The 27,602-nt window shown below is 44.5% G+C and overlaps 1 protein-coding gene across 5 annotated transcripts in view; it reads left to right on the forward strand.

Moving 5' to 3' along the window:
- GRIN1 (glutamate ionotropic receptor NMDA type subunit 1) overlaps positions 1-27,376 on the forward strand; it is a 2,709,836-nt gene extending 2,682,460 nt beyond the window's left edge. For 3 of the 5 annotated variants that reach the window (XM_044058779.1, XM_044058782.1, XM_044058781.1), the window contains one exon: positions 26,258-27,376. In XM_044058779.1, coding sequence (XP_043914714.1) covers positions 26,258-26,326 — 69 coding nt within the window. In that variant the 3' untranslated portion in view covers positions 26,327-27,376. The remainder of the gene's footprint in view (positions 1-26,257) is intronic. The other 2 variants (XM_044058780.1, XM_044058783.1) reach the window with 1 other exon arrangement.
- The last annotated feature ends 226 nt before the right edge of the window (positions 27,377-27,602 follow it).

The raw sequence follows: 27,602 nt of genomic DNA on the forward strand, positions 1-27,602 counted from the left end.
ACAGCACGAGTCACACTTCTTGAAACCCGATACCTTAGTATCCTTAGACATACTAATGTAACAAAATACACTAATATATAACAACAATTATAAGCAGAAAAACAGGACTACCGCTAAACAGTGGAACAGAATTCCACACACGCACAGAGCAGCTAAGGGAAATCTGTATTACTAAGGGGGATGGTCAGAGGCCCAACCACCTTAAGGGTGGAGAAAAAGGGGGAGTTTAGCAACTAAAAGGGGAGGAAAACTAGTCGCTAACTTCACTAACACTAAAAAGATAAATTAGGAAAAAAATCTGACAGAAAAACTATCTCTAAAGCTAGTAATAATAATATACGACCTGGAGCCAGTGAAAACGCAACCTCGTAGCTGAAGCGGCAAACGAGATTTGGGTATATTACGCCTTGCATTATGGGACATAGGATAGCCTCGAGCCGGTAAAAATAGCTCTCGAGCTTTAGTATTGCAGTCGAGCCGGGTTCGCTCGAACCCACTCCATCCAGCAAGAATGAAGGCGAGATTGACAACTTAACATCACATGTCCTGTATTAATGTAGCCCAAAAGGAAGAACTATTATTGGAACTGATGTCTAACTTATAGTGTTTTGCTAAGGTATTCAGGAGTGCACAAGTTAGCCAGTGCACAAACACTATCAAAGTAGCATTTCAGAAGAAAGTAATAGGTGTAGTGAAAGCTCTAGTAGAATGTGCTTCTGTCACAAACTGCAAGGTTTTCTCATGTTTGACCTCAAAATCAATAAAATAAGGCACTATGATTAATTCTCTTGCCCTCATGACTATTGAAAGGACACACAAAGTGGTCACCTAAACAAACTTGGTTCTGTCTACTTGAGCTATCTGTGAACATCTGTTTTGAATCAGATACTTGCTCTGAGTGGAATACAGAAAGAACTCAGGCTTTGCAGAAATGCACATTAGTCCTGCAAAGCCAGCTTATTGACTGTTTAACATGATTAAACAGCAAGGTCATTCACTTTCATACACATAAATAGTCTATGTACGTAGTAAATAAATACATTTTGTTGACTGTACACATCAGATAGCAGATCATACAAACTACAAAAATACGTAATGGTTACAGTAATGTATTTCAATTCTTTTTCATACACACACAGCATCCTCAATAAAGTATTCCACCTTGCTTTATACAAATGCCCAATAGTCCGGCAAAGCAATTGACTGCTTCACTTAATCAAATAACAGCGGGGTTCAGGCAATTTCATCCTCAGAGACAGCTCCCATATCTGGGAATTATAGCCACTGTTTTGGCTACATATACCTCAAGTGTCTGACTGTAATAAAAATAATGGTCACATCATTGTATTTTAACTCTGTTTCACATGAACACAAAGTAAGTCAGCCAAGCCTAGCACCAGTAAATAATGGCCACAACAATGTATTTTAACATTGTTTCACATAAGCACACAATATCTGACAATCTCGGCACCACCCAGTAAAGATCATTAATGTAATTCAGCTTTGTTTTACATAAACACATAGTAGTCCAATCAGGCCAAGTACTACCTAGAAGCAGACAATGTACAGTTCAGCTGCACTGTGTCAATTTTAGATGATGCTAGACTTAGAAGTTCCATGCAACTATGTTGTACTTAACTATAACTTACTTTATTTTTATTGAAATTGCTTTCTTTATTCTCTGTTGTGTCACATTTACTTAACTGATAAACAAATCAAGCACTTAATATTACTGTCAGATTACAGAACTTCCTGCCAGTTAGTATTAATGAATAGTGACACCCTAACCACAACATAGCAATGACTCCAAAAGTAAACTTATCTGAAAATATGACAAAATATCACCTAAAATAGCAAAAACATTGAAATAAATGCTAGGTGAGATAACAATGAAAATACAGAAATGGAAATTTCTCTCCCAACAAACAGAGAACCTGAAAACTTTCAAACAGTAGTTGGTGGGAGGCATCTACCTCGCCTAAAGAACTTTCACAGTGGAAACAAACTGGATAAGCAGGAGGAATCAATATTCTGTTGGACACAGGTGGAATGAGCAGGGTGGGAAAGTTTTACATGCTGGGCAGTCTTAATACCTGTTGTGTAAGTCCTGCCAGTCCTTGCAGCCAAGGCTATCAGATATCAAATTAGAAATCAAGTCTTTGTTGGGTGGTATCTGAGCAGATGGAGTGTGTTTTTAGGCTGAGGGCATATCAAAAAAGTCAATTAGCTACAACTGGCCTGCAGATGACTATCACCAAATACCTACTTGAAATATTCCATATTTTAGAGTTCCACACCAGATCCAAAAACAGAGTATTTTATATACACTGAATACTTGCTAAAAAGAAATACAAATGAATTAACAACAGACTGATTTGCACATTGCTGAGGACAGGAATAAAATATCCACTTTGAATGCAGCCTTCATTTGAAGGCATCTTTCCTTAACTGCAACTCAGAGTCTGAGCATCATCCTGTTTTACAACTGTAGCTAATACAAAACAGTAATGTTAAACTCAAACAAGTATAACCAAGAATTTCATTTACCGCAGAAAAATATACTTTTATGCTAGAATACACGTAATAGCTACAATTAGAAATCTAGAGTCCTACACAAAGCAAATCAAATAATGCAGTATTCTCCATTACATCTACTTCCACAGTTAAGATGTAGTGAAGTAAAACATGCACCTCCTCTTAAAAAACAGTCTCTGTTAATACTGCAAAGAACATATATTATTGAAGAAAGCATTGCATCTTTCGCACGTGTATCTAAATGGAATAAAAGATAGGGTCCATGGCTTTACAGATTTCTTCCAAACAGCCAAAAACAGCAGCACACCACAGGCTCACATAACTAGAAGCAAGGAAAAAAAGTAAAATATGTGAGTCTGGGTCTTTCAATGAATTTGAATATTAATATAAGTAAAAATGTAACTTTTACTGAAAATGTTATATCAGTGAAGAAAATAGCATAAAGGATGACTGGTTCTTATTTTAAACTATAACAGAGATTGTATTAAATTCCTAGTTTAACCTTTTACAAAATGTCACTTAAAACCCATATCTTTAATCTGGATGTCATTTATATGTTTGGCTCAGTTTGCCATCGAAATTTCGAATGCCATTATGTGAACTTTGATTGTCAAAAGGCAGTTTTCAAAGTCTCATAACGGTGATTCGAAATATGTTGAACCCACAATAGCGAATGCGTGTGCATGCACTTTTGTAAGATCGACATAGTGATTGGAGATTGCACTATGGTGGGGATCAGGAACTTTGTCCTTTTCCTCACTGTAATGCAATCTCGGAGCTGTACTATATAAGTGGCAGGGGGTGTGGGGGGTGCAGGTGGGCTTGCCCCCCTGTAAAACGTGTTGAATGTTGCCGGATGGTCAGGTAAGTTCGAAAAATGTCAAGAATTTGAATTCAAATCGCTGACATTTTTCATGTTTTGTACTTTTGATTGGTTGATATTGTAATTTTCGACAATATTTTTTGAGTAAGTAATTGCTCATAGAAACGTTGTTGAAATTTTTATAGTAAACCATTTGGCTCTCATTCTAGATAATTATGCATTAACTGTATATACTATTACAAGCAGTAACAGTACTTTAAAATGCTTTTTATGCCAACCATGAGCAAAAATAGAGATTTTGTCTTTTTAGATTATCTGTCATTTTCACCTTACCTATTTTTGACAGACAAAAGATCCTTCCCATTTCCTTTCTTGAGCTAACAAATACACATACAGATCTCATTATATCTGCTATGCCTTGATATTAAATATCACAGTTTACATTGCGTAACATGACTCATAAATGCTTAGCTATATATTAGTATCAGCGTAGCACTAGTATTCCAATAAAAGAGCCACTACCTTACTGGCAGCAGGCACAGTATGGAACTATAGGGAAGAAACTGTACTAGTATACATCAAGTGATCAACATCACATGAAAAGTAAAGAATTATTCACAAGGTTATGTATGTTTGTATGCAATTAAAGCACTATATCATAGTAACATGGGCACCGTAAGCAGGACAAAGAGGGTCAAGAATTTCATCATATAAATGGGGAGGAAAAAGGAGAAAAGGGTAGAACTGCAAACGGAGGAAGACAAACAAGAATAGCCGAAAGGAATGATAGATGTGGAGAAGGGCAATTTGTTTTTGTGAGACAGGTAGGGAAGGTAGTGATATATGTCTGTGTGTGTGTGTGTGTGTGTGTGTGTGTGTGTGTGTGTGTTTATGTGTGTGTGTTTGTGTGTGTGTGTGTGTGTGTGTGTGTGTGTGTGTGTGTGTGTGCATGCGTGCGTGCATGCATGAGTGTGTTTGTGAAGGAAGGCTAGAGAGAGTAGGGAAGGTAGCAAGGGTGGACACACATTAAACAAAGACATAGACAGACAGGGGCAGTAAGAGTGAATGGGCACAGACATACAGAGAGTAGACAAACAGTGATGGGAGGGTTGTACCTACAAAAAAAAGTACGAGGAAATGACACATAATGAAGGGAACAACTAGATGGAGTATGCCAAACTGACCTAGATGATAACCCACCTAAAAAAAAAGTTATGTATCATCATTCCATTTGAGTTTTTGCTTTTCATTTGTCTTCAACCTGTGGGACAGGGGTCTGACTCGGCCTCATTTCCCAGCATTGGATCCAAGGTCCAAGCTCCTCCCCTACCCATAATACCCCTATCTAAGCTCCTCCCTTACCCATAATACCCCTATCTCCCTCCTCCCCTCAGACTGAGCTTGATGCAGACAGTAGCACCCCAACCTAAAATATATGCCTAAAAAAACCCTGGCATTACCACCATTTGCTCAACAAGAAAAAGCTCTCCAGAGTAGAGGGGTTATGCCTCTTCCATCCGGTCTGCTACACAGCCCACAAAAGGCAGAGGATAGGAGGGAGGGAAAGCTGAAGACAAATGAAAACAACTCAGATAGAACGTTATGGTGAGTACATAACTTTTTTATCTGAAGTTGTTTTTCATTTGGTCTTCAACCTCTGGGACAGAGTCCGCAGCTACCAAAGAGCCCTGGGAGGTCCTCATGGAAGGATGCTCTGGAGCATGGCAAGGATGCTCTGGAGCATGGCTGAACAAAAGGATGCCCTGCCCCTGGAAAGAAGATCCAATTTGTAATGGGAGATAAACGTATGTGGTGATGTCCAGGTAGCTGCAGAGCAAATATCATCTAAAGAAACCCTGGACCAAAAAATCTCAGAAGTAGTAAAGGACCTGGTGGAATGCACCCAGGCATGCCCTAGTGGAGATAACCCTTTGGCTCGATAGGCCAACAAAATGCACTCAGAAATCTATCAAGCAATAGTCACCTTTGAGACAGGCTTTCCAAGAAGGGTTTAGAAAAGGAAACAAAGAGTTGATCAGACTTATGAAAGAATTTTGTTCTATGCAAATAGAAACACAGTTGCCTGTGAACATCAAGCAAGTGCAATTTATACTCACCTTTATTCTGGAAATTTGAGAAGAAAAAAGGAAGGTTAATGACCTGGTTAATATTAGACTCTGATGCCACTTTTGGGAGGAAGGAGGGATTTGTGTATAGGGAGACCCTATTTTTATGAAACACCATATAAGGAGGCTTGACATGCAAGGCTTGGATCTCCAAAACTCTCTTGGATGAGGTAATGGCAACCAAAAAGGCCATCTTCCAAGAGTGAAACTGCAAGTCAACCATAGCTGCTGGTTCAAAGGGGGAGAAACCAGAGCATGCAGCACTAAGGTGAGATCCTCAGGGGCGTTGGGTCCTTGACCAGAGGCCTAAGTAAAAATAAGAAGTTATGTACCTACCATAACGTTCCATGTTAGTTGTCTTCTTCTCACCTTCTTTCTTGCTGGATGGGTTCGGAGCCGAACCTCGGCTCCGACTCGGCCAGTACTAAAGCTCGAGAGCTAATTCCACCAGCTCGAGGCTCCCCTGTATCCCACAATGCTAGGCGGTAACTACTCAGATCTCGTTTGATAGCTAAACCAAGCAGTTCTGGTCTCCATAGTATAGAGAAAAAAGAACCCACCTCTATATAAACCTGAATGTAAGCTACCACAAACATAAAAGGGGGAATAGAGGTGGTAGAACATGTGGGAAGGAAACTCCAAAGGAAGATCCCAAAATTTCCTACCGGTCTTGTCCAGGCTAGGGGGAAGGAGGGTGGGACGCAAGAAAGAAGGCGAGAAGAAGACAACTAACATGGAACGTTATGGTAGGTACATAACTTCTTAATGTTAAGTTGTCAATCTCGCCTTCATTCTTGCTGGATGGGACTGCGTCCCTAGTACCTTATTCCGGGTGGCCTATCGGAACAGACTCTTGAGAACAGTGGAACCAAAGCTGGCACGGTTTCTGGAGGCCATATCCAATTTGTAATGTAAAATGAAGGTACGAGGAGAAGCCCAAGTGGCTGCTGCGCAAATGGAATCTATAGGCAGCCTGTCCTGAAAAGCTACAGATGTAGCTAATGCCCTAGTTGAATGAGCTCTAGGTCTTGAAGGCAGTTTTTGATATCTGATTTCATAGATGAAGGTAATTATAGAGGTAAGCCATCTTGAAAGGGACACCCTAGTAACTGGAAGGCCCAATTTCCCTTCCGCATAAGACAGGAAAAGTTGATCAGATTTCCTGAACTGTTTAGTCCTGTCCAAATAATATCTAAGTTGGCGGTGAACATCTAGAAAATGTAACTTTTGTTCCGACCTGTTGGAATAGTCAGGGAAGAATACTGAGAGATCAATCGTTTGGTTCAGATTTGTCTCAGAGGAAACTTTAGGTAGGAAGGACGGATTAGTCCGGAGGGACACCCTATCTTTGTGGAAAACTAAGTAAGGAGGACAACTGCACAGAGCATGAAGTTCAGATACCCTTCTAGCTGAAGTTATGGCTACTAGAAAAAGTGTTTTCCATGAGAGCAGCTTAAGAGGGCATGAAGCCACTGGTTCGAAGGGGGGGAGGATCAAGGATGCCAGAACCAAATTCAAGTCCCATTGAGGCGGGGGATCTTTGATTGGGGGCTTGAGCAGAAAAATACCTCTTAAAAAGGCTTTGCAGAGCTTATGGGACATGATACTGGAGTCTGAGACTCCTACATGAAAATTAGATATAGCAGCTAGTTGTACTCTAATGGTAGAAGAAGAAGAGCCTAAACGGAAGAGCTCTGTCAGAAAGTCTAGGATAGACTGGAGAGGTGCAGTGAAGGGGTCTATATTCTTTGATGCTGCCCAGAAGGAAAAACGTTTCCATTTACTATTATAAATCTTCCTGGTAGAAGATTTGTGAGAGGCTATCAGGATGTTCCGGACCGAATAAGAGATTGAAGGAAGCCTGGCTAGGGTAGGAATTGGAGAAAACACGCTGTGAGGTTGAGAGAATGAAGGGAGTGGTGCAGCTGGCCCGACTGGTGGGTCAACAGATCTGGCACCGGGTCCAGATGCCAAGGCTGCTCCAATAGGTAATGATGGAGGAACGGAAACCATATCTGTCGGGGCCAGTAAGGGGCAATGAGGATCATTGTAACTCTCAAGGCGATAGCTTTCTGAATTAACTGAGATATCAGTGGAAAGGGGGGAAAAGCATACAGAAGTCCCCGGGGCCAATCGTGGACTCGAGCGTCTCTGGTGGGATAGCCTGGTAACAGGAAGAGAGTGAAGAAGTCGCGACACTTGCTGTCTTGGGGAGTAGCAAAAAGATCGCAGCAAGGCTGGCCCCATCTTTGGAAGACTCCTTCCAACACTGATTTCTTCAGAGACCACTCGTGGGGCATCAGAATGGCCCTGCTCAACTTGTCCGCAATCACATTGGACTTCCCGGGAATGTGCGTTGCTATCAGAAAACGCTGAGAAGAAATCACCCACTGCCAAAGTCTGAGTGCCTCTCGACATAAGGGGTAGGATCTGGTTCCGCCCTGTATGTTGATGTACCACACTACGGACATGTTGTCCGTCTGAATTGCAATAGTCCCCGTGGGAAGAGAGTGCTGAAGGGCTTGCAACGCTAAAAGCACTGCTCTCATCTCTAAGACATTTATGTGCAAGTGGCACTCGAAAGGTTGCCACATGCCCTGGACTGTCCTGCCCTGATAATGCCCCCTCCCACCCGATCAGGGAGGCGTCCGTTGTAACTGTGGCGACTGGGGGAGGGGGACTGAAGGGTCTGCCTTGGAGAACTTGAGGTGATGTGATCCACCAAGACAGGTGATTTTTGCATGATTGAGTTATTAATATGATGTGAGACATTGGGAGCTGTTGGAAGGACCATTGAGTAAACAGCATCCATTGAAGGATCCTCATGTGGAAACAAGCTAAGGGGAGAAGGGTGATTGTAGCTGCCATAAGTCCTAATACCTTCAAGACCACCCTGGCTTTGATCTTGTTGCATTGTAGTAGAAGGTAAACTTGTTTGCGGATATCTAACACTCTTTGCTCTGTAAGTCTGGCGGAAAGATTGAGTGTGTCTAAGGTGGCGCCTATAAAGGTAATAGATTGACAAGGCGACAAGGCAGATTTTTCAAAATTTATTGAAATGCCTAGAACTTGGCAAGTTTGGATGGTGAAATCTCTGGCTAGAAGTAGTTGATGTCTGGTGGTGGCAGTAAGGAGCCAGTCGTCTAAATATGGAAACACCTGGAATCCTTGACGTCTCAAGTGAGCCGCGACCACTGCCATGCATTTGGTAAACACTCGGGGGGCTGTAGTGAGACCAAAGGGCAGGGCTCTGAACTGGTAGTGGCTGGCTCCCAGCCTGAAGCGGAGAAACCTCCTGGAGTGTCTGTGCATTTTGATGTTGTAGTACGCATCCCGAAGGTCTATCGAGCACATCCAATTGTCCTGACCCAAGAAGGGTAGAATGGACTGTAGTGTGACCATCCGGAATTTTGTTTTTTTGATATAATTGTTTAACTTTCTGAGATCCAGTATAGGTCTCCAGTCCCCTGTTTTTTTTGGTACCAAAAAGAATTTGGAGTAGATTCCGGATCCTTGCTGGTCTGCTGGGACTGATTGGATAGCTCTTTCTGATAGCAGCTTTGATATTTCTACTGCTGCTTGTTCCCTTAGACTGGGTGGAACGTCTGGAAGGGATCCTTTGGGTTGGGAAGGGGTGTGAATAAAGGGAATTTTGTAACCCTCGGATATGATTGACCGTACCCATTTGTCTTGGGTGAGGGAAAGCCAGGCTTTTGGGTACAGTGATAATCTTCCCCCGACTGCCTCCGAAGGTGGACAGCCGGGCAGCTCCTCAGGGATGCTGAAAGGGTTTATCAGAGAAAGTTTCTCTGCTACCCTGGTTTTGCAGACCTCCTCTGCCTCTAGGGCGGCATCTATTGTTATTCCCCCCTCTGCCTCTAGAGGGAAATCGACCTTGTGCGTCAGATGAGACTCCCTGAGGCTTGCGGAACCACATTCCCCCCCCTGACCTTTTGGATAAGGTCTAGAAGGGGTAGAAAAATGGACTCCCACGGCACAGAGAGTATTACCTTCCACCTCGCACCTAGTCAATGTATCCTTCACCTGAGGACCAAACAATGTTGAGCCATCAAAGGGGGAGTTGGTGAAGGACGCCTTGAAAGGGTCCGCAAAATTGCAAAGTCACATCCAGGCGTGATGTCGTAAAGCTACACCTGTGCCTGCGGCCCTACTCGCCCCATCAGCAGCATATGAGATAAGCCGCATGGAGGAGTTAACAATCGAATTCAGGGTTGCCAACTGGGATTTCATTTTGTCTTGGAACCCCTCAGCTGCTGGATCCTGTATAGCCTCACCCATATCTCTGAGCAAATCTCTCTGGAGACGGGTGAAGTGACACAAATAGTTCAGCGACCGCATTGAGAAGGTCGCTGAGGAAAACATCCACTTACCGAACCTGTCCATGGTCCTAGACTCGTTATAGGAGGAGGGACAGGTACCGAAGGATCGGCTAACTCCTTCTTAGTGGCTGCGGCCAACACCATGGCATCAACAGAGACACCTTTTGATAGAAAGTCTTTGTCCTTAGGGGCAGTAATAAATTTTCACGGCCTCCTTGGAGTAGGTTCCACTGAATCAGGGGCCGTCCAAGCTTTCCTTGCCACCACTTCCATAAGGGGGTCAAAGGGAGGGGACACCCAGGAGGTGGAAGGGCGAGAGCCAAACGCCTCAAGGTAAACTGACTCGTCCTCTGAAGGGTTAAGGGCGGGCCATTTCCCCCTCTGTTTCAGGATTTCAAGGATGTCAGCAAAGGAGACATCCTCAGAGGGGGATCTAGGGGAACCTTCAGATTCCTCCAAATCAGTGTCAGAGGTGACAGACTCAGGGGAGTCAATGTGCTTCCTCTTGCACTGTCTCTTCCTAGGGGGTTCTCCTACCGGATACAAGGGGATGGGTAGAAATCACCGCAGGCACTGAAGAGGGAGGAGCTGACGGAGCCGACTGTGGGGTAGACACTGGGTCTAGCATGCTCCGCATGACCTTGAAGGCGCCCCTATCATGCAAGGCCGGAGGTCCCCGCTCCGAGGAGACAAGGACCCCCCCGGCACCGACAGGGTTGGCTCCGAGGTCGATGTCGGAGCCAAACTCACCAGCGCCGACTCTCCGAGAGGGAGAACGGGGTCGGACAAGGGTCCGATGCCACTTGCCCCCTCGGAGCCGACGAGGGAAGCCCGGCGCCGAGATCCCTCCAATGAGGAAATCGGAGCAGACGACGGAGCCAAAAGGGAAGGTATCGGCTCCGAAGCACCGACAGCCACGGCTCTGATGAGCCTCGGCTCCGAACTCAATGGAGTCGGAGGAGGAATAAAATCAGGGATGGAAATAGCCGCTGACTGTTGAGTAGGGCTATGCAGCATTTGGGCCAGTGCCTCGGACTTCAGAAGTCTACTCACCACCCTTTGTAAATCATGGTCGGACAGCCTGGAGGACCGAGAGGAGTGAGACCTATGGCTCCGTTCTGATAGAAGAGGAGATCCCGGTGCCGAATGTATGGAGCCGATTGAAGGGGACCTAGACCTCTTCTTAGCAGGTGGCTCCGATAAGCCTATCGGAACCAACTGAGTCTTGTCAACCTTGGCTCCAGCCGGAGCCGAGGCGATAGTATGAGACTTGGAAACATCGGCTCCAGCCGGAGCCGATGTCGAAGCCGATCTAATGCTCCCAGGGGATGGCTCAGAAACTGGAGCCGACGGTCTGGAAGTCTTAGAAGGCTTCCCTGACACAGACTGAGTCGGGGGGCCATCAGGCTTTAACAAGCCACGCAAAATCAATTTATTTTTGTGTTCCTGCAGGACTCTAGGGCTGAATGCATGACATACAGCACATGAGTCCTGCAGGTGCAAAGGTCCCAGGCAATATACACAAGAAGTGTGACCGTCTGTCAGAGACATTTTCTGACAGCACGAATCACACTTCTTGAAGCCTGAGACCTTGGAGTCTTTAGACATCGAGACTTAGTGTGAAAACACAAGCACAAAACACAAACACACCCTTAAACAAAAAATTCAGTCACACTGAAGGACTAGGGGAAGGAGAGGAAGAGGCCAAAGGCCTAAAGGTTAAAAAGGGGATAAAAAGGGATTTTAGACACTAGAGGGGGACCCGATTTAAACTACTGTCAAACTACAAATAAAACTATGGTAAAAGGAAAAATATTAGGGGTTGAAATAGAAGTTTCTAATTAGAAAATTTACTAACCTGCCAGAGCCGGTAGAAAAAGCACCTCGTCAGCTAAGCGGCAAACGAGATCTGAGTAGTTACCACCTAGCATTGTGGGATATAGGGGAGCCTCGAGCCAGTGGAATTAGCTCTCGAGCTTTAGGCTCCGAACCCATCCAGCAAGAATGAAGGCGAGATTGACAACTTAACATGGTACCTTTTAAAAAGGCCTTACAAAGCTTGGAGGAAGCCAAGGAAGCCAAATTCTCTCCTGTGTGAAAATTAGAGATCGCTGCCGCCAATTGTACCTTTACCATAGAAAAACTAGCGCCATGATTAAAAATATCTGCAGAAAACTCCAAAATGGTGGGAACTGGGGCAGTAAAGGGATCCAGATCATGCTGAGAAGCCCATATGCAGAAACTCTTCCACTTACTGGAGTAAACTTTCCTGGTAGAAGACTTGTGAGCCGCTACCAAAATCTTCTTAACAGGAGAAGACAACCCGGGAGTCCTAACTATCACTGGAAATGGAGCAGTCAACCTGTGAGCTTCAGGCTGATTATGTCTCGGTGCATGATCCCTAAGGGATGTGTGATCAGATCTGGGACCGAATCTAACATCCAAGGAGGGCACACTGCATGAGACCACAGAGAGGGTAAGGCATCAGACTAGACTTACTGATCCTGTGTGCCAGTATGCTGGACCTCCCCGGAATGTGCGTTGCCACCAGAAAACAGCCGGAGGAGATCGCCCACTCTCGCAGTCTCATGGTTTCACGACAAAGAGAGTAAGATCTGGTCCCCCCTGTTTGTTGATGTACCAGACTACAGCCATGTTGTCTGTCTGAATGGCAATCATCTCTAGGGGAAGATGGGCACGTAGACCTTGCAACACTAACAGCACTGCCCTCATCTCCAGGATGCTGATATGCAGACAGATCTCCAGGGAAGACCAATGCCTTGGACTGTCCTTCCCATGCAATGCCACCCCACCTGAGTAGGGAGGTGTCCATGGTCACTGTGATCACAGGGGCGGGAAGGATGAATGAAAGACCCAGAAGAAAGTCCAGGGATTGAAGCCAACAGAGGAGCTAATTCTTATAAGCTCGAGATAACCGAACTGGGTGAGATAAGGCCAGGTCTAGCATTGACCACTGAACCGCCAGAGTCCTTTGGAGGACCCTCATATGAAGGTGAGCTGTTGGAACAAGAGTAATCGAGGCTGCCATGGAGCCCAATGCCCAAAAAACTGAATCTGCAGGAGGAGACTGTGCTTGAACAAAGCAAGAGATATGATGTCGGAGAGATAACAGTCTGTCCGGAGATAGAAACACCTTGCTATGAATAGTATCCAAAGTGAGCCCCAATGAAGTCTAGAACTTGTACTGGTTCCAAATGAGACATGCTGACATTTATGGTTATGCTGAGATGGTGAGCGGGAGATCCCTGGCTTGACACATTAAATGCCTGGAGGGAGCAGGTAGGAGCCACTTGTTCAGGTAGGGAAAGACCTGGAACCCCTGCAGCTGCAGATGAGGTGCCACTACTGCCATCACTTTGGGGAACATCCTGGGAGCAGTGAATAGCCCAAAGGGGAGTGCTCTGAACTGATAATGACTGGCTCCCAGCCAGATGCAGAGGAACCTCCGAGAGTACCTGTTCATCTTGATGTGGATAGTATGCATCTTGGACGTCCACCAAGCACATCCAGTCATTTTTCTGCAGAAAGGGCAGAATGGATTGCAGGGTGACCATCCGAAATTTTGTCTTGGCAACTGACAGGTTTAGGGTTGAAAGATCCAGGATGGGTCAATTCCCTCATTTTCTTTGGCACTTAAAAGAACCTGGAATAGATGCCTGATCGAGATTGGTCTGGGGAGATGGGCTGGATGACTCGCTTTTCGAGCAGTCCGGAAACTTCTACTGCTGCCTGCTCCCACTGTGCAAGTGGGACATCCAAGAGATGCTTGGAAGGGACTGGAGGTTGAAGGAAGGGGGCTGAGTATCCTCTGGATATTATCTCAAAACCCAACAATTGTTGGTGACTGACACCAAGGCTGTTGGGTGCAGAGAAAGACATCCCCAGACTGCCTCCAGTGGTCGAGCATGTCGGGCAACACTTCAGGGCTGCCGCAAGAGTCTGTCAGAGAAAGAATCCCTAGACACTTGGTTCCTTGGGCTCCCTCTGCCATAAGGGCAGCGTCTATCGTATCCCCCTCTGCCTCGAGGGAAGGTGAATCCTGAGCATCATGACAAAAACCCTGAGACTTTCGGAACCACATCTTCACCCCACGCTGATTCCTGGAAAAGGATCACTGCAGGGTTAAGAAGTGAATCCTGATGGCAAACAAGGTCTTCCCATCTTTCTCGCTCTGGACTAATGTGTCTCAAATGGTCTTACTAAAAACAGTCGATCTGTCATAGGGGGCACTTGTAAAAGATGCCTTAAAGGGCTCTGAGAAAGCAAAAAGCCAGAGGCAGGCATAACGCCTGATTGCTACGCATGTTCCTGCAGCCCTAGAAGCACCTTCAGTGGCATGTGACAGGAGTCTCATGGAAGTACTGGATATGGAAGTAAGGGTGACCATACGGGAGGAGAACACCTTTTTCTCCTCTGCCAACATGGACCCTGGGGCAAACTCAGTGACCTCTTTGACCAGATCCTGCTGCAGTCTGATGACACATGCCGTGTAATTCAGTGCAAACAAAGCAAACTTTGCTGAGGCATAAGTCCGCTTCCCAAAATGGTCCATGGCCAGCTAGTCTCGGTTCGGCAGATGGACTGTGGAGCACTTCTGAGTGAGCTCTTTCTTAGTGGCTGCAGCAACCACCATGGCATCTACTGGGGATCCCTTCAATCAATGCTACATATCTGAAGGCATGCTGAGTATTCTGTCTGGGAGCTTGGGGATAGGCTCAACCATATCCGGTTCCTTCCATGCCATGAATGAAATTAAGTCCACAAGGGGATCTGTGGGACGGTACACCCAGGGGGTAGAGGGTCCTGTGCCAAATGCCTCCAGGAACACAGACTCATCCGGACTTGGTTTTTGGGTAGACCACCCCCCACGCTGCCACACAATCTCCATAGAGTTGATTGGGGGGAACCCTCCCCTTCCTCCAAGTTAGTGTTTTCAGTGAGGGACTATGATGGGGAGTCCAAGTGCCTCTTTTTGCATGTGTGTTTCCAAGGAGCTCCTCAGGGGAGTTTCTGGGGAGGACTCGGAAACCTCAGGAAGCTCTGGGGGGGACCCCCTCGGGCGCAGGGGCGAAAGGCTGTCCCTGTGGGGGCAAGATGGCAGAATCCGGGCCAGAAAGAAAGGGAGCCAGGACGGACTCCAAGGAAGACAGCGTCAAGAGTATCCATGGAAATGAGAGAACCCTCTCCACCACATCGAAAGCAGAGGGTGAATGAATCCCCACAGCAGAGGTAAGTAGAACCGGATCCGCCACTCTCTGTGCCAAAGGGGGAGTTGGATCCAAGCCTCCAAGTGCCGAGACTTTGAGTGGAAGGGCCAACTCCAAAAATCTCAAAGCCGATGCCATCCCCTCGGATCCTGCACCGAGACTACTGCTACGAGAGTTGGACCGTTCTGAAAAGATTGGAGCCAAGCCACTCAGGGCAATGGTCGGCGTTGAGGTACCCGGAACCACTGCCACCAACCCACTGATGCTAGGAAACTTCAGACTCGATGACTCCAAAGCCAGAGGTCAGATGGGATAAAGAGCAATGGAAAGGAAATTGGACTGCATGCTCCCAGCCCTGGAAGGGGAGGGAGCAGGCAAGACTCCCATCTGAATCTGGGTCTGGATAAATCTCCACATCATCCTGTCCATCTCAGCTTCAGAAAGACTATGGTTGGAGTGAACGGAAGAAGCCACTGACCCAGGCCTGGAGTGGCACCGAGTGAAGGCAGATAGCGAGGAACGGCCTCAGGAAATTTCCAGCTCTGGAGAAAAATGAGGAGACCGGAGTCGAGGTAATCCTTAGGTCAGATCCAGCCAAGACTTGGCCAGGGGTTCCTCAACAGATGAGTGGTCAGGGGACTGCTTCTTAGGCCTGTCCCAGTCCTTCGCACAAGACTTTTCACTGTCCCCAGACTTTTTAGAGGGAGGTTATGTCCCAGAAGCTGGGGCAGAAGAAGAGGAAGAGAGATTAGCAGCCTCCGGGGGAAGGAGGTCTTTAAGAATGAACTTGTTCCTCCTGTCGATCAAAGCATGGTGATTGAAATCCACAGATTGAACAGGATGTGTCTAAGTGCTCTTTCCCCAAGCACACAACACACAGAGTGTGGCCATCAAAGGGGGGCAGCTTGTGGCCACACTCAGCACACTTCCTGAAGCCTGGCCTAAGGGGTTCTGCACGGCTAAAGGATATCACACACACACACACACGCACACACACACATACACCAGAAAGAGAAAGGCGGGAGGAGAGGGTTAGAGAGAGAGAGAAGCTTTTTTAAAAGGAACCGACGCACTAGTGCACAGGGATATGGTAGGAAGGTAAGACAGGCAAAGATAGTGAGTTATAGAAGCTAGAGAGTAGAGATGCTCACAAAAAAGATCACCCTTACATTAATCCGCGCTGCTGTCTCTCACGAGGGTTGGGAGGCTGGCCTAATGGTTAAGGTTGTGGAAATGCACTCAAAATCACCAGTAAATCCAACCAAAAGTGCTAAAACCAGAGCTGGACTCAAACGAGGTGTATCCAAAAAATGTTTAATAAATCTGCACAACACAAATGATAAAACGATAAAACATGAACGCCTTCACTCAGTACATATGCATTTTCATCTCATTACTCAAGACTTCATCAGATGACCAGTGTATGCTTCCACTAATTATATATATTGAGTTTAATTAACAAAACACCAATGAAATTGAGGTAAATGCATTTAAAAGATCCAATGATTTTGCACTTAAAAAACAATTAACAGACAAGTTTTATTTGTTTTTTAAGTGCAAAATCATTGGATCTTTTAAATGCATTTACCTCAATTTCATTGGTGTTTTGTTAATTAAATTCAATATATATAATTAATGGAAGCATACACTGGTCATCTGATGAAATCTTGAGTAATGGGACAAAAACACATACGTACTGAGTGAAGGCGTTCATGTTTTATCGTTTGTGTCGTGTGGATTTATTAAACATTTTTTGGATACACCTCATTTGAGTCCCGCTCTGGTTTTAGCACTCTTGGTTGGATTTACTAATGGTTAAGGTGTTTGCCTTACAAACACAAGGTGCAGGGTTTGAGTCTCACAAGGGACAATTAGCTAGGCTTAAAATGGCTCCCAAGGGCAGTTAGTTTAGTACTAATCTATGAACCTATGAACGAGCAGCAAAAGAGATCTGAGGGGAGGAGGGAGACAGGAGTATTATGGAAAGGAGAGGAGCTTGGATCTAATGCTGGAAAATGTGGCCGAGTTGGATCCGTGGCGGATCTGTGTCCCACAGGTTGAAGACCAAATGAAAACAACAACTTCAGATCATCAGTTTCATAATAAAACATAATACAGGGGAACATCTGGCTGGGGGACAAGGCAGGATACAATGGGCATACCAGACAGTCCAAAGGATAGACCACTCAGACATCAGTCACATTCATGGCTGATATCATGCATAGGCTCTGCTCCTGGTGGCTTAAGGGCTGGAGTTGGATGGTCACTGGGTGACCAGAGGGGTCCTCCAGGCCATTCTCAGGAGAGACACATCTGCTTTGTTCCTGAAAGTTGGCCTTAGAAGACAACAGAAAGCCCTTCAGATCCCTTTCAGCAGGGTGACCTTTGTCACTCTGCTACGGACAAGATGGTGACTGCTGGTGAACCAAAACAAGATGAGTCAGCTGGTGCAGACCTATGTGCCCACCACTGCGCCTCTGCCTCTAACAGAGATGGAAGAGGACAAAAAAAAAACAGAACACATTAGTGCACATGTATGTCATAAATATAATGGCAAATGTAAATTGCAATAATGCACATAGTCTATGTACCCCCACAATGGAAGGAAGCATCCCCCTGCCTGAGGGAGGCTTCTCCTGTTCTGCTCATGTTCCTCTGTCAATGTAAACAAAAGTACAAAGATACAGTATGTTGCTCAGCCTGTTAAAAGAAAAAGAAGGAAATACACAATAAAAAAATATATACTAATATAGAGTGCTTATATTACATAGCATGCTCTCACTACACTTTGCCTACTACTGGTAAATCAGGTCAGGGTGGCACCACTGCAGATCACTGTATCTGTGCCTGCACTGCTGACCAGAGTGGGTGATGCCAGCGGCATCACTCTTCATTCAACTAAGTTTGTGCCAGGCATCCTCCTTTATAATAAGCCATCACAATGGTGCTGTAGGAGCTCCTCAAAGTTTTTGTAGAGGAGACAGAAAACTCCTGAACTCTTTCTTTCACACAAGACAGAGCACCTGAGGAGACCATATCTACTCAATGGGTCTATTTGAGAAACAAAATGGTAGACCCATGTCATATACCAAATACAGTGGGGCAGCAAACTTGCGCTAAGGAAAGTAATGTAGTGCAGAGTCATGGCATTACAAGCTTAAACAATTCCATGCATAAGCTTAGGGTACACATATAGGTTCATAGGTTCAAACTAGGCTATCTGCCCTGGGGCATTTATAAGCCTAGCCCAATTGTGTTTGGCTTACGCCACCCCTTGATTTGAGTATACTGTGCCCTTTTTAAAGTTTAGTTTATTGTGCCTCTGTATAATAGTGACACGGAAGCAATCCCCGGGACAAACCTACGATCCCCCATCCACTCATCAAGATTCTTCTTGAAGAGAGTCAGTGAGGTGCTCTGCCTAACATGAATTGGAATATCATTAGCAGGCATGCACTAGCCAGAGCTGCTTGGGTGTAACAAAATAAGAAGTTATGTACCTACCATAACTTTCCATGTTAGTTGTCTTCATCTCGCCTTCTTTCTTCTTCTCCGACTCGGCCATCTTCAATAGCTCGAGAGCTGTTTACTGGCTCGAGGCTACTCCTTATCACATGATGCCTAGCGATAGCTACCCAGATCTCGTTTGAAATAGCTAATCCAGTCATAATAAGAGAGAAACCAGTTATCAAAAAACTGGTTGTTCCATGCATTCTAATATCTAGAATAGGTTAGGAAGACCTGGCCAGAAGAATAACAATAAAAGAATACTCAGCCAGTGAAAAAAGGGACTCCTCTCAATCCACTAGGACGGAGGGAGGGACGCAAGAAAGAAGGCAAGATGAAGACAACTAACATGGAACGTTATGGTATGTACATAACTTCTTAATGTTAAGGTGGCTATCTCGCCTTCATTTTTGCTGTTTGGGACAGCGTCCCTAGCACCTAGCACCTAACACCCTGGGTGGCTCAGTGGAACAGACTCTTCAGAACAGTGGAACCAAAGTTAGCTCTGCTCCGGGAGACTATATCCACCTTCTAATGAGAAATAAAGGTATGAGGGTTTGCCCACATAGCCGCTGCACAGATGGAATCCATGGGCGACCTAGACTGAAAGGCTACGGAGGTGGCCAACGCCCTAGTAGAATGACCTTTCAATTTAATTGGTAACTCTTTGTTCCTTAACTGGTAAATAAAAAGTAATAGTGTGGACAACCATCTGGATAAGGTCACCTTAGAAACTGGGAGACCATGTTTGTTTAAGGCATAAGAAAAGAATAATTGGTCTCACTTTCTTATTTCTTTAGTTCTGTGCAGGTAAAAACGCAATTGTCTATGAGCGTCCAGTTGGTGAAGTTTGTACTCTGCCTTGTTGCTATGATTTGGGAAGAACACAGGGAGATCTATAGATTGGTTTAAATTATTTTCTGAGCAGACTTTTGGAAGAAACGAAGGATTAGTCCTCAGAGCAACTCTGTCCATGTGAAACACCAGGTAGGGAGGACGAACACATAGTGCTTAAAGTTCTGAGACACGCCTAGCTGAAGTGATAGCTACTAGAAAGAGTGTCTTCCAAGATAGAAACCTGATGGAGCAGGATACTGCTGGTTCAAAAGGAGGCAGAATTAAGGAAGTTAGGACTAAATTAAAGTCCCAAGGGCGAGGGGGATCTCTCACTGGAGGTCTAAGAAGAGATGTTCCTCTCAAAAAAAGCTTCACAGAGCTTATGAGACATAATGTTAGCATTTGACAAACCAATATGAAAATTAGAAATGGCCACTAATTGTTACCTAATCATAGCAGAAGCAGCCCCAGAGTGAAACAGTTATGCCGGGAATTCCAGAATTTCATGAACTGGGGCTGAGAAGGGATCCACATTCCTAGACTCTGCCCAACAAGAAAAATGTTTCTATTTGCTAGCACAAATTTTTCTCGTTGTAAACTTATGAGAGGAGACAATAATCTCACAGACTGCTGGGGAAATACTGGGAAGCCTGGCTAAGGTTGGAAGTGGAGCAACCAAGCTGTGAGCTCTAGAGTTTGGAGGGATTGATGCAACCCGCATGATTGATGAATCAGGAGATCTGGAATTGGGTCCAGAGTCCAGGGCTGATCGAGAAGGTAATGGTGTAGGAACGGGAATCATATCTGTCGAGGCCAGTAGGGGGCAATGGGGATCATTTTGCAACCCAACAATTTTGCCTTCTATATGAGTTTTGGTATCAGGGGAAACGGAGGAAAAGCATAAAGAAGTCCCTTAGGCCAATCGTGGACTAGAGCGTCTCTGGGTATGTGACCTGGAAGTGGAAGAAGGAAGAAGTAGTTGCTGCATTTGCTGTTGAAAGGGATGGCAAAAAGATCTCAGCAAGGCTGTCCTCATTTGCGGAAAATAAGATCCGCAACTTCCTGATTCAGAGACCACTCATGAGGCATGAGGATAGCTCTGCTGAGCCTGTCCACTATGACGTTGGATCTCCAGGGATGTGCGTCACAATCAGAAAACGTTGGGAGGAAATCGCCCACTGCCAAAGTCTGAGTGCTTCTCGACAGAGGGGGGTAGGATCTGGTTCTGCCCTGCTTGTTGATGTACCACACCACTGACATGTTGTCTGTTTGAACTGCAATGGTCCCGAAAGGAAGAGAGGCTTTGAGGAGCTTGCGATGCTAGGAGCACGGCTCTCATTTCTAGGACATTTATGTGCAGATGGTACTTGTGAGGTTGCCAAGTGCCTTGGACTGTCCTGCCCAGATAATGCCCCCCCCACCCTATCAGGGAAGCGTCTGTCGTCACTGTGGCTACCGGAGGGGGATGTATGAAAGGTCTGCCCCGAGTAACTAATGGGGAGACCATCCACCAAGAAAGGTGTCTTTTGCACACCTCCGTGATCAGGATCATGTGAGACAACATGGGTAGCTCTTGGAAAGACCACTGCATGAAAAGAAGCCACTGAAGAATTCTCATGTGGAAGCGTACTAGTGGGAGTAGAAGAATGGCAGCTGCCATGGAGCCCAGAGTTTGAAGTACATACCTGACTTCGATCTTTTTGCTCTGCATTAGAATTTGCACTTGTTGACGAATTGTGGACACTCTTTCTAGTGGCAACCTTGCGAACATATTCCTTGTGTTTAAGTCTGCTCCTATGTAAGTGATAGACTGACAGGGCAACAAGGCAGATTCTTCGAAATTTATTATAATACCTAGCTGAGTGCAGGATGTGATTGTATAATACCGCGCTTGCAGGAGTTGATGCCTGGTGGTAGCAGTGAGGAGCCAGTTGTCTAGATATGGAAACACCTGGAATCCTTGACGTCTCAGGTGAGCCGTGACCACTGCCATACATTTTGTGAACACCCTGGGGGCTGTGGTAAGACCAAAGGGCAGAGCTCTGAACTGGTAATGACTGGCCTCCACCCGAAAGCGAAGAAATCTCCTGGAGCATCTGTCCATCTTGATATGGTAGTACACGTCCTGAAGATCTATCGAGCACATCCAATTGTTCTGACCCAGGAAGGGTAGAATGGACTATAGTGTGACCATCCGAAACTTTGTTCTTTGTACAGATTTGTTTAGTCTGCTGAGATCCAGAATCGGTCTCCAGTCCACTGTCTTTTTTGGTACCAAAAAGAACCTTGAGTAAGTTCCGGATCCGTGCTGGTCTGCGTGGACTTCCTGGATGGCTCTTTTTTCTAGAAGTTTTGAAACTTCTATTACTGCTTGCTCCTTCAGATTGGGTGAAACATCTGGAAGGGTCTTCTTTGACTGTAAGGGGGGTTGATGGAAAGGAATTTTGTAACCTACAGATATAATGGACCGTACCCATCTGTCTTTTGTTAAATTTTACCAGGCTTTTGGGTACAGTGAAAGTCTTCCCCCGACTGCCTCCAGAGCTGAGCAGCCGGGCAACCCTTCAGGGATGCTGGAAGGGCTTATCAGAAAAAGATTCTCTGTTGCCCTGGTTCTGCGGACCCCCTCTGCCACGAGGGCAGCGTCTATTATTATTGTTTCCCCCTCTGCCTCTGGAGGAAAAATCACTACATGTGTCAGGTAAGGCTCCCTCAGATTTCCAGAACCACATCTTCCCACTCTTCTGACCCTTGGGGTAAGGTCTAGAGGGAGTGGAAAAATGGACTCCCACGGCAGAAAGAGTCTTGCCTTCTTGCTCTCACCTAGTCAACGTGTCGTTCACCTGTGGCCCAAAGAGAAAGTAGCCATCAAAGGGGGTGTTGGTGAAGGATGCTCGAAAGGGTTCTGCAAAGTGACACAGCTGCATTCACGGATGCCTCCTAAGGGCTACACCCATGCCCACAGCTCTACTTGTGCCATCGGCTGCATAGGAAATGAGCCTCATGGAGGAGTTAACTACAGTAGTAAGCGTCACTAGCTGGGAAGCTACTTTGGCTTGTGCTCCCTCAGCTGTAGGATCTTGAAGGGTATCTCCAAGCTCTTTAAAGAGATCCATTTGAAGTCAAGTAAAATGACATAGATATAGTTCAGTGACCTCATGGAGAAGGTCACTGAAAAAAACATTCGCTTTCCGTACCTGTCCATCATCCTAGACTCCTTGTTAGGGGGATGAACAGATGAAGTGGTCTCCGCTAACTCTTTTTTGGTGGCTAATGCTACCACCATGGCATCAACGGGCACACCTTTAGAAAGGAATTGCTTATCCTGGGGAGCTGTAATAAATTTACCAGGTCTCCTCGGAGTTGGTTCCACTGTATCTGGAGCTGACCAAGCCTTTCAAGCCACTACAGACATAAGCGGGTCAAAAGGCGGAGAAACCCAGGAGGTGGAAGGTCGGGAACCGGCATCCAGGAATACAGACTCATCCTCAGTAGGGGCTAGGGGATTCCAGTTCCCCCGCTGCCTAAGCATTTCCAGGATGTCCGAGAAGGAAACATCTTCAGAGGGGGATCTCAGGGATCCTTCCGATTCATCTAAGACTGTATCAGAAGTGACAGACTCAGGGGAGTATGTGCTTCCTCTTGCACTTCTTCTTCCGAGGGGGCTCCTCTGAGTGATCGCAGAGGCCTCAGAAGAAGAGGAAATACCCAATGGGGTGTCCTGGAGCATCGGTTCCCTATGCTTGGGGTCTGGAGGAGGAGCAGAGGTTGCCACAGACACTACGGGGGACTGAGCCGGTGGGGCTGGTAGTGGAGCTGACTCAGGGGACAGCACACTCCGCATGACCTCAAAGGCGTCCCTGCCTCGAGGTAGAGAAAGCTCCAGTTCAGAAGAAATTGGAATCTTTCTCTACGCCGAGGGGAACGGCTCCAAGGCCGATGTTAGAGCCGAGCTCACCTGCGCCGATGCTCCGAGAGCGAGAACGGGGTCGGACAAGTGTCCAAGGTAATTTATCTAATAGTTTTATGGAGTATAAGAATATATTTCTACACAAAAAATTTGAAAATACAAGCCTGAGCCAGAAAATGACACACCTCGCAGCTGAAGCGGCAAAAGAGATCTGGGTAGCTATCGCTAGGCATCATGGGATAAGGGGTAGCCTTGAGCCAGTAAACAGCTCTCGAGTTATTGAAGATGGCAGAGCCGGAGCCGAGGATCGGCTCCGATCCAAACAGTAAAAATGAAGGCGAGATAGACAACTTAACATCAAACTATTATGATAGTGATTCAGAAAACATCATGTCAAATTTCCAGTCATCACATAAAATGGACCCCTTACATGTGGTCACCATGCTGAGATTGCTTTATGACAAACAAGTGAGGAATCAGAATGCCACTAAAGAAGACATTGCACGTTCATACAGGCATAAAGAAGGAATATGAGGTGCCTGTTTATGCATCTCTGCATTGCACTGAACATCTATGGTGCACGTCAACAACAAGGAAAGGAGCAACCAGTGGATGTAGATGAGGCAACAGTGCAGAAGGGCATGATAGTTATATATCTCGCTTTTGGGGAGGAAGACTTTGAAAGAGACACAGCATAAGGGCATGACAACTGCACATCCAACTGCAGGTGTTGGCAGACTGTGGTAGAGAACACAGCACAAGGGCATGAAAATTCTACATCCAGCTATGAGGAGGATAGACTATGGTCTATGCACACCAAAGGCAGGACATAGGAAAGAGAGCAGAAAGAACCCTGTACATATGTGAAGTCTGGGCTATGCATTTAGAGGGTGGGAGGAGGTGAAAGATTTGCACAGCAATACAGGTCATCAGCACAATGATGCAGGGCTGTGGCCATGGATAACATGCCTGTCAATGTTGTTACAGGACATGGGGAATGGTCACAGCACAACAATGACAGATACACTGGCACCAAATGGGAAGAAGAAATCACTGCACTTGTATATTGGCCAGCCAAAGACAGCAGTTTGCAAACAAACTGACTAATGTGTAACCCACTAGTGTATTTCCCCCCATCATGGACCAGTGATGGAGGCAACAGCTAGAAATGTTTGCCACCCAGGAGGCTGAGGTGCTACTGCAGGCCCTATGCATACAATCTGTGCACTGTCTGGACAAAGGCAAAATGGACTAGGTGGACAAGCCATTCCAGGACCAGGTGTGGCATGCAAGACATCAGTGCTGTAGGTAGTCAGGCCCTAGGATTACATATAGAAGAGGACCTAATCTTAAAAACCTTTTGGAGAGGGTTAGGACCACCATAGTGGGAGCCACTGGCATGTATAAATGTGAGAATTGTTCATACTGCAGATTTATGGAAGTTGGCAAAGCGTTTACTGTTAGAGGCAGAAAGTACTGTATTAACAACAGATTCATTTGTGCATCTAAGAGCATGGTCTATTTAGCCACCTGTAAACTCTGCCCTTGTTTCTACATTGGTAAGACGGACTGCAAATTCAAGGACAGGGTCTATGAACACATATATAGTATCAGGAAACTAAAGGTGGAGAATGCTTTGGCTAAGCATGAACAAAGAACACCCACAACACAGTTTCTGTTTTAGGATTATAGACCAGATAGAATATAACCCTAGGGGAGGATCATTTAGTTTAATTTTAGAAATTTGTGAATTATTGTGGCAAATAAAATTGAATGCTTGAAGTCCACCAGGGTACGTGGTGGTGCTGCGGTAGCGTTGTCGCCTCACAGTAAGACATTGTCCTGTTCGATTCTCAGCTAGAGCGTCTTCTGTGTGGAGACATGCGTGAATGGGCGTACCTTAGTTGAAGGTTGTGCGTCAGAGCCAGCAACTCGGCAAGTAAAAATCTACTGCCAATCAATTGCGGACCGGAGTTCCGCTGTGGCGACCTCTAACCAGGAAAAGCCGAAAGACACAACAACAACCACACAGTCCACCAGGGTTGAATGATATGAGTTCATTAGCCTGTGTTTTACAGTTACGTACAGAGATAACTAGCTCCATTTTTTTGCAAATTATAGTAGTGAAGGAATGTATTCCCCCTTTGTTATTTCAGTTTATTTTGTCCAGTACAATTGTTCTATACTTTTATCTTAAAACTGACTTTTTAAAAATTTTTATACACTTTGTTTATATTTTTAAAACTTGTTTACGATTGCTTTATTTGTATTTGTATGGTTATTTAAGGCTTCATTTGGTGTATGCCTTTTAATACTTAATTAACTCAACCATGTCATTTGAATTAATTGTGTGTATATATATATATGTATATATATATATATATATATATATATATATATATATATATATATATATATATATATATATATACTATTGCCTTAATAAGTTACTTTGTCTGAGGAAGTTTTGCTCATTGGAGTAAGACGAAAGCGCTTACTTTACTGTTTTTGACATCATTAAAACTGCCTTGTGGAATTCTTTGCAGCCAATGACCGTTATTTACATTTGTGCAGAAAACAATAAAAAGCTCCAGAACTTTCAAGCTGTGTTCTATTGTGCCATCATGCATTCTCATGATTCACATTAATTGACGGTATGCCAGTGGAGATACAGTAGATCAAATCAAATGAGCTATACTCTAATTCCATTGTAAATGGTGCAAAAAAAAATCTATAACAAAAGAAAATTTAGGATTTTTACATTTTGGTCTTTTATGGCATCACATACTTTTTAGTCATGTGATAAAGAAATATTTATTTTTCTAGTGCACTCAGAGTAATCAAAAACTGTATTACTAAAAATATTTGTTAATTTATACATTTTATTACATTACTTCAGACTAATACCGTCTTTGTACTGCTGCTAAAAACTGTTTATTCATATTTTACAGCCATATCCTCCAACAGATTTAGCCGGACAGCTCAACTTATCAGACCCCTCTGTTAGCACGGTGGTGTGAGAATGTGGAATGCAACAAGTGTCCAACCATGAACTTGACCTTGAAGTGACTACAGTGAATAATAAATTTGGTGCAAGGCAGGACTGAGTTTGTTCAAGAGAAACAGACTCAAACTTCACCGTAAATCTTCATTTTTTGCACCATACCAGTGCTCTGTGGTTCGCAGCACTGCCAAGGGAAAAGTATAGCACCCACTTTGATACACATTTTAAATCTGCTGGTGCACAAAGGAAGAAGTACTGCAAGCTCAGTCCTAATGTGACAAAGTTAATTAACTTTGAACATTTATCACTAGAGTTGGCATAACTTAATTCAAACATCTCCCTGACAACTTTTTTAAACCCCCTTGTAAGCTGTTTGATTACCTGAAGCTGTTGGGGCTGGCATGTTTAAAGATCAGGAAAACTATCATGTTTTTACTTTATACAATCAGTTTTTACATATAGGTGTTATTTTCAGTGTTTTGCAGTACATATATTTAAAACCTATCCTTGTAAAGTATAGCAATTATGTTTGCACTATTTATGAAATGCATGATGTTTTTACATTATGTCATAAAATTATCAAAAGATATTTTGTCAATTTTTTTTTTTGTTAAAATGATATCTCAGCAACATAATGTTTGTTTGAATTCTATATCTGGATAAAGATACTGAAACATTAAGGCAAGACCAGAATATGTGTTATAGTTAGTGACTCCAAACCAAGAAAAATAATGAGACAAAATGTTGGGTCAAATGTCTCATATTTGTGGTTAGAATAGCTAAAATAACTCTTATCATGGAGTGCCTTAATGATAAAAAATAAATAAAATGATTTAATCTTTTTTTTTCAGGTAATGCTTGTATAGATTAATCCCACATTTAACTCCTAGTTTCCAGAATTTAACACCCCCTTTACATGCATGGCATCACAAAACTGAATGCTCTATTTCCAGCAGTTGTTTTATAAAGATTTTTAATATATATGACTTGTTATGTGATGTCTAGTATCTCAGCCTGGTAACTGAAAAGGAGCTTTATAAAATCCTCCAGAATATTTTAAAACACATTTTGTAGTACAGTGTGAGTTTCTGTTATCAATCTCTGAAATACTAAAAGTATGTCTGTTTCTTTCTCTCTGTCTTTCTCAATGCACATATAGCCTTCTACTTACTACTGTGTCTAAAGTAATATCAGCATGTATCCATGAATTAGTTCTCTGTGGAAGACTTTTAACTTGCTTTGCAGAATAGCCATGACTATTCATTACAAATGAATGTATATTTGCACTTTAG

The sequence above is a fragment of the Protopterus annectens genome, chromosome 16.part0 (assembly GCF_019279795.1).
Source record: "Protopterus annectens isolate FY-2018-M chromosome 16.part0, PAN1.0, whole genome shotgun sequence".
NCBI lineage: Eukaryota > Metazoa > Chordata > Ceratodontiformes > Protopteridae > Protopterus > Protopterus annectens.